This window comes from Bos grunniens, chromosome 16 (assembly GCF_055505025.1).
Source record: "Bos grunniens cultivar Pamir isolate PY7600 chromosome 16, Bosgru_T2T1.0, whole genome shotgun sequence".
Classification (NCBI taxonomy): domain Eukaryota; kingdom Metazoa; phylum Chordata; class Mammalia; order Artiodactyla; family Bovidae; genus Bos; species Bos grunniens.
This window is the reverse complement of record NC_141180.1, coordinates 54,985,152-54,997,885: the sequence shown is the minus strand read 5'-3', so window position 1 is coordinate 54,997,885 and position 12,734 is coordinate 54,985,152. Positions and strand designations below refer to the sequence as shown.

The following is a 12,734-nucleotide window of genomic DNA, read 5'->3' as shown; positions in this document are numbered from 1 at the left end:
TTAAATTAATCAAACCCTAAATTATACGTTAGGCCATAAGGTTTTCTTTTGGACTCTTTAATGATTTAAGGGATTAGAGTTATGGGATAGATTCTGGAAAAGGGAACCTGAGTGTTTCACATAAGGTCCAGCCTCGAATCTGCAAGGTCCTGACTGCACAGTCTGGAAAGCATTCATCCAGGTGCACTAATTTTAGTAGCTTTGTGATGACAAGGATTTTGTGTTCTGGGATCCTTACTCCAGCTGATTATTTTCTGGAGTTTTAAAATTAATAAGAATTGAAACCCACCTTCAAACAGAAATCTTTGAGCAACTCTTCGGAGTCTCTGCAAGAGTGTGCAGGCTGCTGGCCTGGGGCATGTATCAGCTGAGCTCTGCTGAATAGATGAAGTCACAGAGCCATTGCTATTCTTGAAACTTTTTGTCTTCCCAAGGGTCATGAAATCAGCCTGATTGCCTGTTAGTCCTTGCTCCTAATGAGGATACTGCTGGGAGGGAAATTATACGCTAGACAGCAGCTCGTGGGTCACAGAGACCTCATTTGTTGGGGATTCCACCTTCTTGTTGCACCTCTCACTCCATGCTTCTCTCAACATGAAGAAATGGCATAGAAAGGCACGTGGTGAACAGAGGAATCATTCGTTCCTGCCACACTTGTCCGGTCTCTCCAAGGACTCTGAGAGTTTAGTTAGGGGAAGGAAATTATCTTTGTTGGTTTTTAAACTTTTCCCTCTGTTTAATGACCCATTTTATGTCAATTTGTTTACTAGCAGAGGTTAAAAAAAAGTATTAGGTTTATGGGTAGTCTGAAAGCAGATCTCTTTGACACCTAATCAGAACCCTGATTTAGAGTGTCTCCCTCACTGAATCTTGTCTTCAAGCTATACTTGTGATGGTTAAGTGGGAGCCCCTTGACACCATTCTTTGTCCCTCGATATTTTTACTTCCCCTGCACTTGTATTTCAGTAAGATGCTTCTTAAGCTGATTTAACTTTCCCAGTCCAAGTAAAGTATAAGTCAGGAATCCGTTGTAGAACGAGAGCCTGTCAGCAAGGTGGTACTGCTTGTCTCCAGCTAGGTAAGCAGGAAAGTACAGCCTAGAGGGGAGGATGAGGGAGATGCTGGGTGGTCTTCTAGTTTCTTCTGGACCAACTATTATGGGGTAAATTCCCAGAGCATCAGGTATAAATGCTGGAAGTGGGGAGGACCAATAAATGATGCCCTACTTTTCCCTACTTGTACTCAGAACAAACTGAGAAACCCAGCAGGCAGGTAGATGGAGACCAGGATGTCACCATCTCTTACTGATAAAACTTTTTGGAGAACACAGCTCAAGTGTGCAGAAATTAATGGGCTTTGAACATGGCAGTCTAGAATGAGACAGACTTACCCAGCCACAGGCAGAGCTAGCCAACTAGGGGGCTCTCCTAGTGGACTGTCCCTTATAAAACTGCCAGCATGGAAGAGAGAGGGTGTGTGTTCCCTCCAGCCAGGCCCAAGCAGAGAACAGGGGTGGTGCAGGACAAACCCACCAGCCACATGAGTCATTCCTCCTTAGGGAAAAGAGAATGAAGGGAAGCCAGGAACATTACTCAGGTAGGAGCCCTTCCTCATGGAAATACGAAGCCAAGGGAAAGATGGGGTCTATCCTTCTATCTCCTGACTCCCCAGGGTTGGCACAAAAGCCCCGCCAGGACCAAACATGAATTTGCAATCATCTCTGTCATTAGCGTGGGCAAGCACTTGTTCTTTTGACACTCGGTTAGTGACACGCTAATGTTTTTCTTTGCCTTGCAGGAGACAGATTTCGTTTGTTTTGATGGGGGAAGAGATGATTTTGATAATTATAATGTCGAAGAACTTTTAGGATTTTTGGAATTGAACGATTCTGCCACTGAAGATTCTGAAAAAGTTAAAGAAAAAACTGCTCAGCGTGTGGAAGAACCTCCTGAAGCATCTAATGAAAGTGACGCTGAACCTGAGCCCGGAAAACCCAACTCAGAGGAAAGTGAAAGCGTACTCTCAGAAAACACTGCGGAACTCAGGGAAAGATCTGAGGCTCAGAAGAGCCACCCCCAGGTAAACAGTCAAACAGGTCATGCTCAGGGAGAGCGAACTTCATTTGAATCTTTTGGAGAAATGCTGCAAGATAAGTTAAAAGTGCCAGACAGTGAAAACAACAAAACCAGCAATAGTTCTCAGGTCTCGCACGAGCAGGAGAAGATCGATGCTTATAAACTTTTGAAAACAGAAATGACTCTGGACTTGAAAACCAAGTTTGGCTCAACTGCAGATGCACTGGTATCTGATGATGAGACAACCAGACTTGTTACTTCATTAGAGGACGATTTTGTTGAGGATTTGGATCCTGAGTATTACACAGTGGGAAAGGAAGAAGAGGAGAATAAAGAAGACTTCGATGAGCTGCCGTTACTAACCTTTACAGATGGAGAAGATACGAAAAGTCCAGGGCACTCTGGAATTGAGAAACACCCAACAGAGAAAGAGCAGAATTCAAACAAAGAGCATAAAGTTGAGGAAACTCAGCCCCCAGGCATCAAAAAGGGTGATAAAGAGATACCGAAACACCGGGAAGATACTGTCTTCTCTGATGTTATGGAAGGGGAAGAAAACACAGACACAGATTTAGAGAGTTCTGATTCAAAGGAAGAGGATGACCCATTAGTCATGGATAGCAGATTGGGGAAACCACGACCAGAAGATCATACTGACCCTGAAAAGGCAGCAGACCACCTTGTGAATGTAGAAGTCCCCAAAGCAGACAGTGACGATGACCCAGAAGTGGGCGCAGGACTTCACATGAAAGACAAGGGGCGGAAAGTTGAGGAGCCCAGGAGGGACTGGGTGCAGCATGAGGTAGGGCTAGAGGACGAGACGCGAGAAGACCAGGCTGTGCAGGGCTCTTCTCAGAGTGGCCACCTCAGGTCTTCACCAGCTGCTGAAAAAAGTACAGAAACATTAAAATCAGCCTTTGCTAACCAAGAGAATGACCTGAAAGGAGCAGCCGTTCACATCTCCAAAGAAATGCTTCACGAAGAAAAGCCCTCAGGGCGGAGTTTGGAAGGTGCCTCAAAGAGTGACTCAGTCCCGCAAGCAAAAGCGGCGGGGAATCAAGGGGAGGAAGGAAAGACTGAACGGGAACCTGTGGGCGTGGCAGCCCCCTCGGGCGATCATCAGCCTAATGCTTCCAAAGACAGCGTGGACGAAGTAGACGGTTCAATAAGTGGGCCTAAACCACATGTGCTTTCGGGGGAGCATCCGAGCGCAGAACTTATAAAGGATCGGCTTCTTAAACTTCAAAATCAGACCAGGTTCTCCTCTCCAGATGACATGGGCTTGCCAGGAGACCTGGAAAAAAAGCGGCCCGTTCTGGAAAGAAATCTTTCCTGGCAACAAGGAGGTGTGGCTGCCGCAGTTAATAAGCAAGTGAGTGAAAAGAGAGAGCTCCCTGAAGAAGAGGTCACCAGGGTCACCAAGGATGCCTCAGATGAAGGGCAGGAAGTAAGAAAAACAGGCCAAACTGATAGCATAGAAGGGCGAGGCTTCCGCCCAAAAGAACCAAACCCAGAAGATGAAGATTACAGCCCTGAAGAACTCCTGGAGGATGAAAATGCTATAAGTGCAAAGCAGGCTAAAGAAAGAAGCCCTGAGATTCAGGATAAGAGGTTAGATGTTGACCTGCAAAACCCTGAAAAACCTGTTTCAGGTGCCATTAATACTGATCCAGAAACTGAAAAAAACAAAGAAGAAACTAGTCATGTATCGGAAAATGAAAGAAAAAATGAGACTGCGGGTAAAGCGGTAGACAGTCTGGGCAGGGACGCAGGTGGCCCGGTGGTGGAAAAAGAAGGAAGCTCTCCTGTGCATCAGAAGGTACAGAGACCCTCTGAAGGAAGTGACTTTCCTGGCAAGAAACAAAATCAGACTCCAGAGTTAGGGGAAGCGTCTCAGAAGAAAGATCCTGATTATCTTAAAGAAGACAACCATGAGGGCCACCCAAAGACCTCAGGGCTCATGGAGAAGCCTGGGGTACAACCCTCGAAAGAGGACGACGAGGATGCAGAGAAATTCGTGGGCCCAGGAAGCCGGGGGTCTGCTTCCGAGGACCCTGACGATGACCCGTTCCCCTGGGCTCCACATGCCCCTGTGCAGCCTGAGGAGAGTGTCCATTTGGAGGACTTGCCCCTAATCAGCAGCTTCTTTAAAGATCAGCAGTCTCTGCAGCGATTCCAGAAGTACTTTGACATCCACAAGCTGGAAGCCATGTTCCAGGACATGTCATCCAAGCTGAAGTCAGCTCAGCGCGAGAGCCTGCCCTATAACGTGGAGAAAGTCCTCGATAAGGTCTTTCGTGCTTGGGAGTCACACATTCTGACAGAGGCAGAGAACATGCTTGATGCTCGCGTGACGGAAAACAGAGACCTGGAAACGAAGGATAGTAGCGTCTTTGAGGAGGCTGCAGTGCTCGATGATGTTCAAGACCTGATCTATTTCGTCAGGTACAAACACTCCACAGTGGAGGAGACTGCTCCCCCAGCAGCGGCACAGCCTGTAGAGGGAGGCTGGGATGGACCAGCAGAAGGTGAGGTACCCACCTATGGCCTTGTAGGGTTGGGCTTGAGAAACAGGCGTGGGGGCCAGGGGGCCGCTGAAGTGCCTCGTGCCTGATCTTTGAAGCTCTCTCCATGGGTCCCAATGTGCCCAGAGGTGAGGGGCAATACAGGGATGTCCACATGGCCCTTCCCACCTTCTCTCTTGGAGGCTGGAGTATAGATAAATATTTCTTGATCCACTTTTCACTTAGACAGTTGAGACCAGTAGCATACTCTGCAGGAAACTTTATAAAAAGAAAAAGACTCGAGCAAGAAAATGGTGTACAAAGTAGACCTGGTGACAGCTTACCAATTTCATGAAAGCACTTTTTGAACACATTTTCTTCACCATAAAATAACTCCTGTCTGTCCAGGGATGGACTGGCATTAACTTTTAACTCGATGCCTTGCCTGAGTTCATGCCCTCTAACATTCTTTTTTTTTTTTTTAAGAAAGTTTTTGTTTGGTTGGTTGGTTTTGTTTTTTGGCCGCACTGAGCGACGTGTAAGATCTTAGTTCCCAGACCAGGGATCGAACCCAAGCCCCCTGCAGCGGAAATGCAGAGTCTTAACTACTGGACTTCCAGTGTAGTCACCCCTCTGCCCAGGTTTCATCTTCAACGGATGCCATGTTCTTCCCTGCCCTGTTAAGGCAGGCACTTTGATCAATTAAATTCTACCAAGCCCTTGAGTTCTTGCATTCAGATTCCATTCCAACCAAGGAATGGAACCAGGATGCAGAGCCTCCTAACACAGCACTTGACATAGAAGCCATTCCTTACAGAGCGACTGGACAGACCCTGAGGCAGAACCCTAGAAAAGTTGATTCCTAGCTCCATGCTCTTTCCTCTGTCCCCGTGCTTCTGAGATGGGAGGTATACAGACTCTTAGGTATACTTTGAAGAGATTTGAAAGGCACCTCGGCGAGCTGCCTTTTCATGGCACGCCCTTCCCTGTACCAGCTCTGTGAAGCAAGCCTGCTTCTGTGTGGAGGAGATGTGTTACTTCTTTGTGGAGTAGATGTTTGCTATTTCTGCTCTTGACTAGAATTCCCTTTTCCACATTTTTCTGTGTGGGCATATGTTGGTTTGCCAAGGGAAGTTAGGTTTATTGAAGTCCTTACAGGAAAGATATTTATGAAATGCTTTGGGATCAGAGTTTCTCCATAAATTTTATCATGTAGATTAGATATCCATAATGTGAGAGAAAGCAGTTGAAACTCTTCTTTCCTTGCCCAGTTTTGCCCTGTGGGGTGCCAGCGCATGGAGGGCAGGGTGGGGGGCCACGGAGTTGTGTGCTTGGGGCGTGCTGGAGGGGGACTTGTCATTGAGCTTTGCCAGCCCAATGTGTTCTTCTCTCCTGTAGACACACAGCCACCACTGGAGGAGAACTTCCCACAGGAGCACATGGAAGTTCCTCTGATGCAGATTCCCAAAGAGCCCAGCCATTTGGCTCAACCCGTGACCAGGGACATGGGTACCTCAGGAGTGGCCCAGAAGCCGCAAACCGAGGAAGATGGAGACCCAGGTAACATGTGCTAATTTTTCTTTACAAAGTAGAACCCTGTCCTAGAGAAGACCCGCTAGGAAATTTGTTGATAAAAGTAAGAAATGGAGGGGACCATAACACAGGCATAAATGCATTTAAAAAGTAAGAAATCCTGGAACTGAAAGGTTGTTGTTTAATCATGCAAAGACATCGGGATTCTTGGCCCCCAGAGGAGAAGAATTCAATCCGGGGCCAGAGACAAGGCTTGATCGCTCAGAGCTTTTGTGTAATAAAGTTTTATTAAAGTATAAAGGACATAGAGAAAGCTTTTGACATAGGCATCAGAAGGGGGCAGAAGAGTACACCCCTGCTAGTCTTCAGCTGGATGTTATATAGTCACTAGCAGTCTGTTTATGAAAGAAAGGAATGTCTTAAAATTTAGAATGGCACCAGGCCCCTCACCCATAAGATGCATTTTGGAATAATCTTGGCACCAAATGGTTTATCCTAGGCCATAAAATGATTAACTTGAATCTTGAAGAAGAGCAGACCACCATACAAATAGTTTCATTTACATAGATTAGGGGAACAATATCTGAGTATAACATACTGGTTTGTCAAGCAGGTTCTGAGCCAAGAGGTGGAACCGACTTGAAGACAGAGTTTGGGATAAATGCATAGTACATTAACATAGCTTAAGACAAACATTTCCATAAGAAAAAGGCATTGGTTATCTCTAGGTTTGAGAAGTTAACTTCAACGGAAACCAGGTGTCATTATGGCAACACAGTATTTTAGGAGAAACCTCCTTTTAAATTTGTATAGAGAAGGAAAAAATATCGCTAGTTTGTTTCCTCCTGCCCCTTAGGAGAGATAAAAATGTCTGACACTTGTAGGCTATTTCCTCGTTTGGAGACCCCTGGCCTTTCTGCCTGTTACCCTCTCAGAACTAGCAGAGAAAAGCAGGAGTCAAGACAGATGGAGATCAGTAATAGCAAACAGGTCAGAGACTATAACTAATCTACCAACCAGTACTTGGCGGGCATTAGCTTATGTGAGTAATGGAAATCTAAAATACTATTCTTAAAAAGTCTTATGCTTAAAACCAGCAGTTTTCAGCCAGACCAACAGCGGGGAAACTGGGCGTGGAGACCAGTGATCTTGTTTAACAATCCCTCCAGGGAATTCTGACCTGTTAGAAGTTGAAGTTTGAGAACTACTGCTCTGTGTCTCGGAGAAGGCAATGGCACCCTCCTCCAGTACTCTTGCCTGGAAAATCCCATGGGTGGAGGAGCCTGGTAGGCTGCAGTTCATGGGGTCGCTAAGAGTCGGACACAACCGAGCGACTTCACTTTCACTTTTCGCTTTTATGCATTGGAGAGGGAAATGGCAACCCACTCCAGTGTTCTTGCCTGGAGAATCCCAGGGACAGGGAGCCTGGTGGGCTGCCATCTATGGGGTCGCACAGAGTCGGACACGACTGAAGTGATTTAGTAGCAGCAGCAGCTCTGTGTCTCAAATTCTGTTTCCTTCTGTTCTCTCCTCCATCCCACTCCCAATAGAGTACATTGTAGCTCAGGTCTTTTGTTAATATGCTACCTAGACATGGTAAAGCTTCTTTTAAATCTGTGAAGGGGATATTTACGTCTAGATATCCTTATCCTTATACTGGAGAAGGCAATGGTAAGCCACTCCAGTACTCTTGCCTGGAAAATCCCATGGATGGAGGAGCCTGGTAGGCTGCAGTCCATGGGGTCGCCAAGAGTCAGACGAGACTGAGTGACTTCACTTTCACTTTTCACTTTCACGCAATGGAGAAGGAAATGGCAACCCACTCCAGTGTTCTTGCCTGGAGAATCCCAGGGACGGGGGCGCCTGGTGGGCTGCCGTCTATGGGGTCGCACAGAGTCGGACACGACTGACTCGACTTAGCAGCAGCAGCAGCATCCTTATACTATAAGATTAGAGGAAACAGTGCAGAACTTTGCAGGAGGTAACAGTCCAGTGGAGGCAGAACCTTGGGAATAGTATCACTACTTAATCACAGAGCACAATAAACATCCAGTGGGACAGTGAGTAGCAGATTTCATTTGGATTGAGAAAGTTGTTTTCAAAATAAAGGATTTTTTAAAATTCATTTATTTTTAATTGGAGGATAATTACACTGTTGTGTTGGTTTCTGCCATACATCAATATGAATCAGCCATAGGTATATATATGTCCCCTCCCTCCCCCCGCCCACCCAAAATAAGGTTTTTAAAAATGCAGCCCCAGTATTAGTATCAACGGCGTTCTAATTTTTGTGTAGCTCACTCACTTTACTGATAAATCAGAAGAACAGCCGATTTGTGTTATTTTGTCTATCCAGTATTGTGATACAACATCATTATCGTTTTGTGTTTTTAGAAGTTGTGGTCTCTAACCATAGGTAGAGTCTTACGCTATGATACCGCAGGCCCAGCGGCACTGGGCTGCCTCCCTGACCACCTCAGCCCTTCAAAATATAGGAGAGGTCACAGCAGGAAGAGGAATTCAGCTAATTTGAGAAGAAATGGCATATCAGAGGTCTCTTGTGTTCCAGAGGATATTGCGTTCATATGCAATACTCTGTACTTCTAAACTCTTGTAACTCAAAAATGTTTTCCTCGTTGATAGTAAGTCATGTACTGAATAACTTGATACCTTCTTGGTCAGAAACTCTCTGCAAGATTTTGCTTGCAGAATTAAAACCAGATGTCTTGCCTCATCCTTTAAGTCTCACCACCAAGTGACACAGCTTCCTTTAGAGACTGAACCGTGAAAGTGAAAGTATTAGTTGCTCATTCGTGTCCGATTCTCTGCGACCCCATGGACTGTAGCCCACCAGGCTCCTCTGTCTCTGGGATTCTCCAGGCAAGAATACTGGAGTGGGTTGCCATGCCCTTCTTTAGAAGATGATCTTCCCAAATCTCCCTTCATGCATCTCAGATGAGGTTCTAACCTGCTTGGGAAAACTTCACCAGTGGTCAGATTCATAGGTCAGTAGCAGTGGAGTCTTAGGGTTGGAAGACATCTGCATGGCAACTAATCCTCCTTCTCGTTAGTTACTTCTTGGACTCCTAGCTGTTTATAAGAAACACCCCAGACCCCCAAAACTCCTGAAATTCCTTCCCTACCTCCACCTCATGTAGAGATCCTTCCAGGTAGAGGTAGAATTGGACCTCTTTCGCAGAGCTACACCAGGCCCCTACCTGTAAGCGGTTCCCTTTCGTCTCTTGGTGTTTGCCATCCTCCCTTTGTAGCCGTCATTCATGCATTCAGTGCCTGCCAGGTGCCAGATTCTGTGCTGAGCGTAGGTGTAAGTTTGCAAACTGACACTCTTCTCTTTCTCATTGTTTGCCTGAAGTTTCTAATACAGTAAGTCACCAGCACTAAATAAATGTTTGTTAAATGTGATAAGTGTGTCTATAGGAAAAGCATAAAATTCTGTGTTCCTCAATCCCCGTGAGCCTGTATTATTCAGACAGCAGTTGCATTGCCAGGGATGTGATGGAGGGATTGCTGGCAGGTCGGAGATAGTGTTCATTTTATATTTGAGGATGTGATGGCTCTCATGGGGGTTCTGACATTTTTTTAATATATAATTATCTTCAGGAGAAGCACATATCCAGGTAGAGAGACTAATATTCAGTGGGCACTTGATAAATATTTAAAATGAAGGGAAACAAAACTTATTCTGAAGCTTAAATAAAATATTTGCTTTCTCCTTCAACTTTAGGGATAATTACACCACAAGGCACTCCTGTCGATGCTGATGATGCCCAAAAGCAGCTGGCAGCAAATACTGAAGAACCAGCAAGTGTCACGCCTCTGGAAAATGCAATTGCTTTCATATACTCACTTGTGTTTCATTTAACTAAGACGGTAAGTTTGACATGTAATTTTTTCAAATACAATGTTAATTATTACCATTTTCAAGTTGATTTTAAGCATGAGATGAAGAATTTATAATGTCTTTATGAAAACTACTCCTACGCCTTTGAAGGCAGCCTCTGAAATAAGCCACAGGTGTGTGATGGTGGTGGGTTCTTAGTTCAGTTCAGCACTTGGCGATAACGTTGGCGGCCAGTGCTAGGCATCTGCACACCTTGTACCCTCAGGGATCTTTTGGTCTAACAGGGAGAGAATGAAATTCACTTGAAACACAATATGATATGGGAAAGAAGAGACGTATTTACCTGATGCTGTGAGAGTATGTTAAATAAATTGATTCACTGAGGTGGGAGGACGGGCAGAGGAGGTCAGAAGTTAGCTGAGACATCTTCTGAGCCGAGTTGCAGGATCCGTGTAGTTTGATGTGTAATTTGTTGTTGAATAGGGCTAGGGAGGTGGATGGGTTGAGTGCACAGGCACACAGAAGTATGTTTGGGGAAATGGGACATGAAGAAAAGGTTACTTGGCATTGTCCAAGTATAGAGTTCGAGGGGCGTGCGTGGTCTTGTGGAGGGAGATGGGCTCAGGTACAGGAGGTTGTATGTCATGGTAGGTTGTGTTAGAGATCCTGTGAAGGTTTTAAGCAGGAAATAAGTATAGTCATATTTGTTCTTAGAAAGAGTCACTTACGGCAGAATTATTTATTCAAATTTATCTGTCTAAGGAATTCTGATCCATATGAGACATCATTTAGTCCGTCCATCCATTGAATGTGATCTAAGCTGTTTAGGGCTTATCGCCCCCTTGTGGTATTTTCTGGAATTGGACATTCTTGGTAAATGATGGGAATGAGCAAGCTTTCAGAATTCAGAGGCCAAGTTGCCCTTGGAGCTATAAAGTATACTCTGCATCAAAAATAGATATCTATCTTCCAGGTTCTGTTATTTCAAGACTTTTTAAGGAAAAGGGGTTATTTTTTTGTTCTGTTATACACATGGGTTTTGAGTGAGGATAAATCTGGTTTCAAATCCCAGGTCCGTCATTTAGAAACTTGGGTAGATTACTTAAGTTTGAACCTCAGTTTTTTCATCTTTAAAATGCAGATAATACCTACCCCAGTTGTAAGAATTAAATGAATCGATAATATCAAGCATATAGTGTAGTGCCTGGCATTTTATAAGATCTCATCCCCCCGCCCGCTTCTCATTTGGATGATCAGAGAGGGCAGTATAAAAATACTGGATACTGCAGGGAATTCAGGAGAAAGGCCGCCAGGATGGGAAAGTTAGAGGAAACTTTTCAGTTTTCTCCGTGTTTGTGGTAGTGGCAGCCACCCCAGTGAATGTGTATGCCCTGTGCAGTTAGAGTTCTGAAGGAAATTTTCAGTGATGAAGGCGATCTCAGAATTAGAATTTGGTTATCAGCATGAATCATCATCACTTCTAAAAGTTAACAGCCTCCAGATGTGGGAGGAGTTCTTTGTTCATTTTATTGGTGGGTATGCACAGAGCCCTGTTGTAGACCTGGGTTGGAGGACACAGATGTGGTAGAGGATATTATTTCTGCTTGAGGGATAACGGGAGAAGACACAGACATGAATGGCAAGAGAAAAGGGTGCATATTACAAAGTAACAGTGACTTGAAAGGTTATCGTCAAGAAAGTATTTGGATGGCCCAATATGTATAGAGTATTATGTTAGGAATAGAAGAGTCTAAGAGGTATAAAGAGGTATAAAGCATGATTCTGATTTATGAAAGGCTTAAAAAAGGACATATCAAGTATATATGGAAATTGGAAAAATGGGAAACACGAAATAGCTGTTGTAAAGTATCAGATAAGTAGTACAGATAACTATTTGTAGAGCTGGGAAATAATGGGGTGCTGACTTGTTTGGCAAAACTGCACCAGAAGTCAGATGCATAGATCAGCAGTTGATGGAATCTCCAGGCTAGAGGAAATCTGAGAGAGCAACTAATTCAACTTTTTACAAACTGCGCTAATTTCCTCTACTCCAGCCCTGACTAGTAGTTATGGGGTCTGGGCATCAACAATTCCTAGTGTGAGCCATCTGTCTTATAAGACTACACATTGCTTTGTTGGCTAGTTTATTCATATATTGACTCCAAATTTTTCTCCATATAATTTTTTTCTCTTAGAATCTAATTCCTTTTTTACATAGTAATCATTTAAATATTTGAAGTTATGCTTCAATTTTTTTTTTCCTTTAGTGTTTTAGCATGGAAAATTTCAAAATGGTAATAGTAAAGAGAAAATAGTGAAATGAAATTATGGCCCATCACTCAACTTAACAGTAATTCCTTAATATCACCCATTTTTGGACACATTTCAGAATCCCCTCCCTTCCTTTTAAAATTATTCTTACTCAGTTCAGGATCTTGAGGTCCAAAAGTTATAAGGGGTTCATACATGTCTTAAATCAACCTTTTAATCAGATATAAATTACATATAACAAAGTGTATATGTAATTCTAGGAATGAATTTTAACAAATATAAACACTTATGTAAAAACAACCATAACCAAATATGGAACATTTCTTTTGTTTGAAAAAGTTCCTTTGCATACCTTCTCAGTGTATCTTACCCAAACCACCTGTTCTAGGCAACCATTGACAAAACTTTTTCTCACTATGCATTAGCTTTTCCTGTTGTAGAATTATAGTTATAAATGGATTTATAGTTAGGTGTGAAACAGCCCAGCCT

At 44.0% G+C, this 12,734-nt stretch overlaps 1 protein-coding gene across 4 annotated transcripts in view; it reads left to right on the top strand.

Moving 5' to 3' along the window:
* Positions 1 to 12,734, top strand: part of MIA3 (MIA SH3 domain ER export factor 3) — a 58,565-nt gene that overhangs the window by 7,367 nt on the left and 38,464 nt on the right. For all 4 annotated transcript variants that reach the window (XM_086345235.1, XM_086345233.1, XM_086345234.1 and 1 more), the window contains exons 4-6: positions 1,798 to 4,603; positions 5,978 to 6,139; positions 9,858 to 10,003. In XM_086345235.1, coding sequence (XP_086201361.1) covers positions 1,798 to 4,603; positions 5,978 to 6,139; positions 9,858 to 10,003 — 3,114 coding nt within the window. The remainder of the gene's footprint in view (positions 1 to 1,797; positions 4,604 to 5,977; positions 6,140 to 9,857; positions 10,004 to 12,734) is intronic.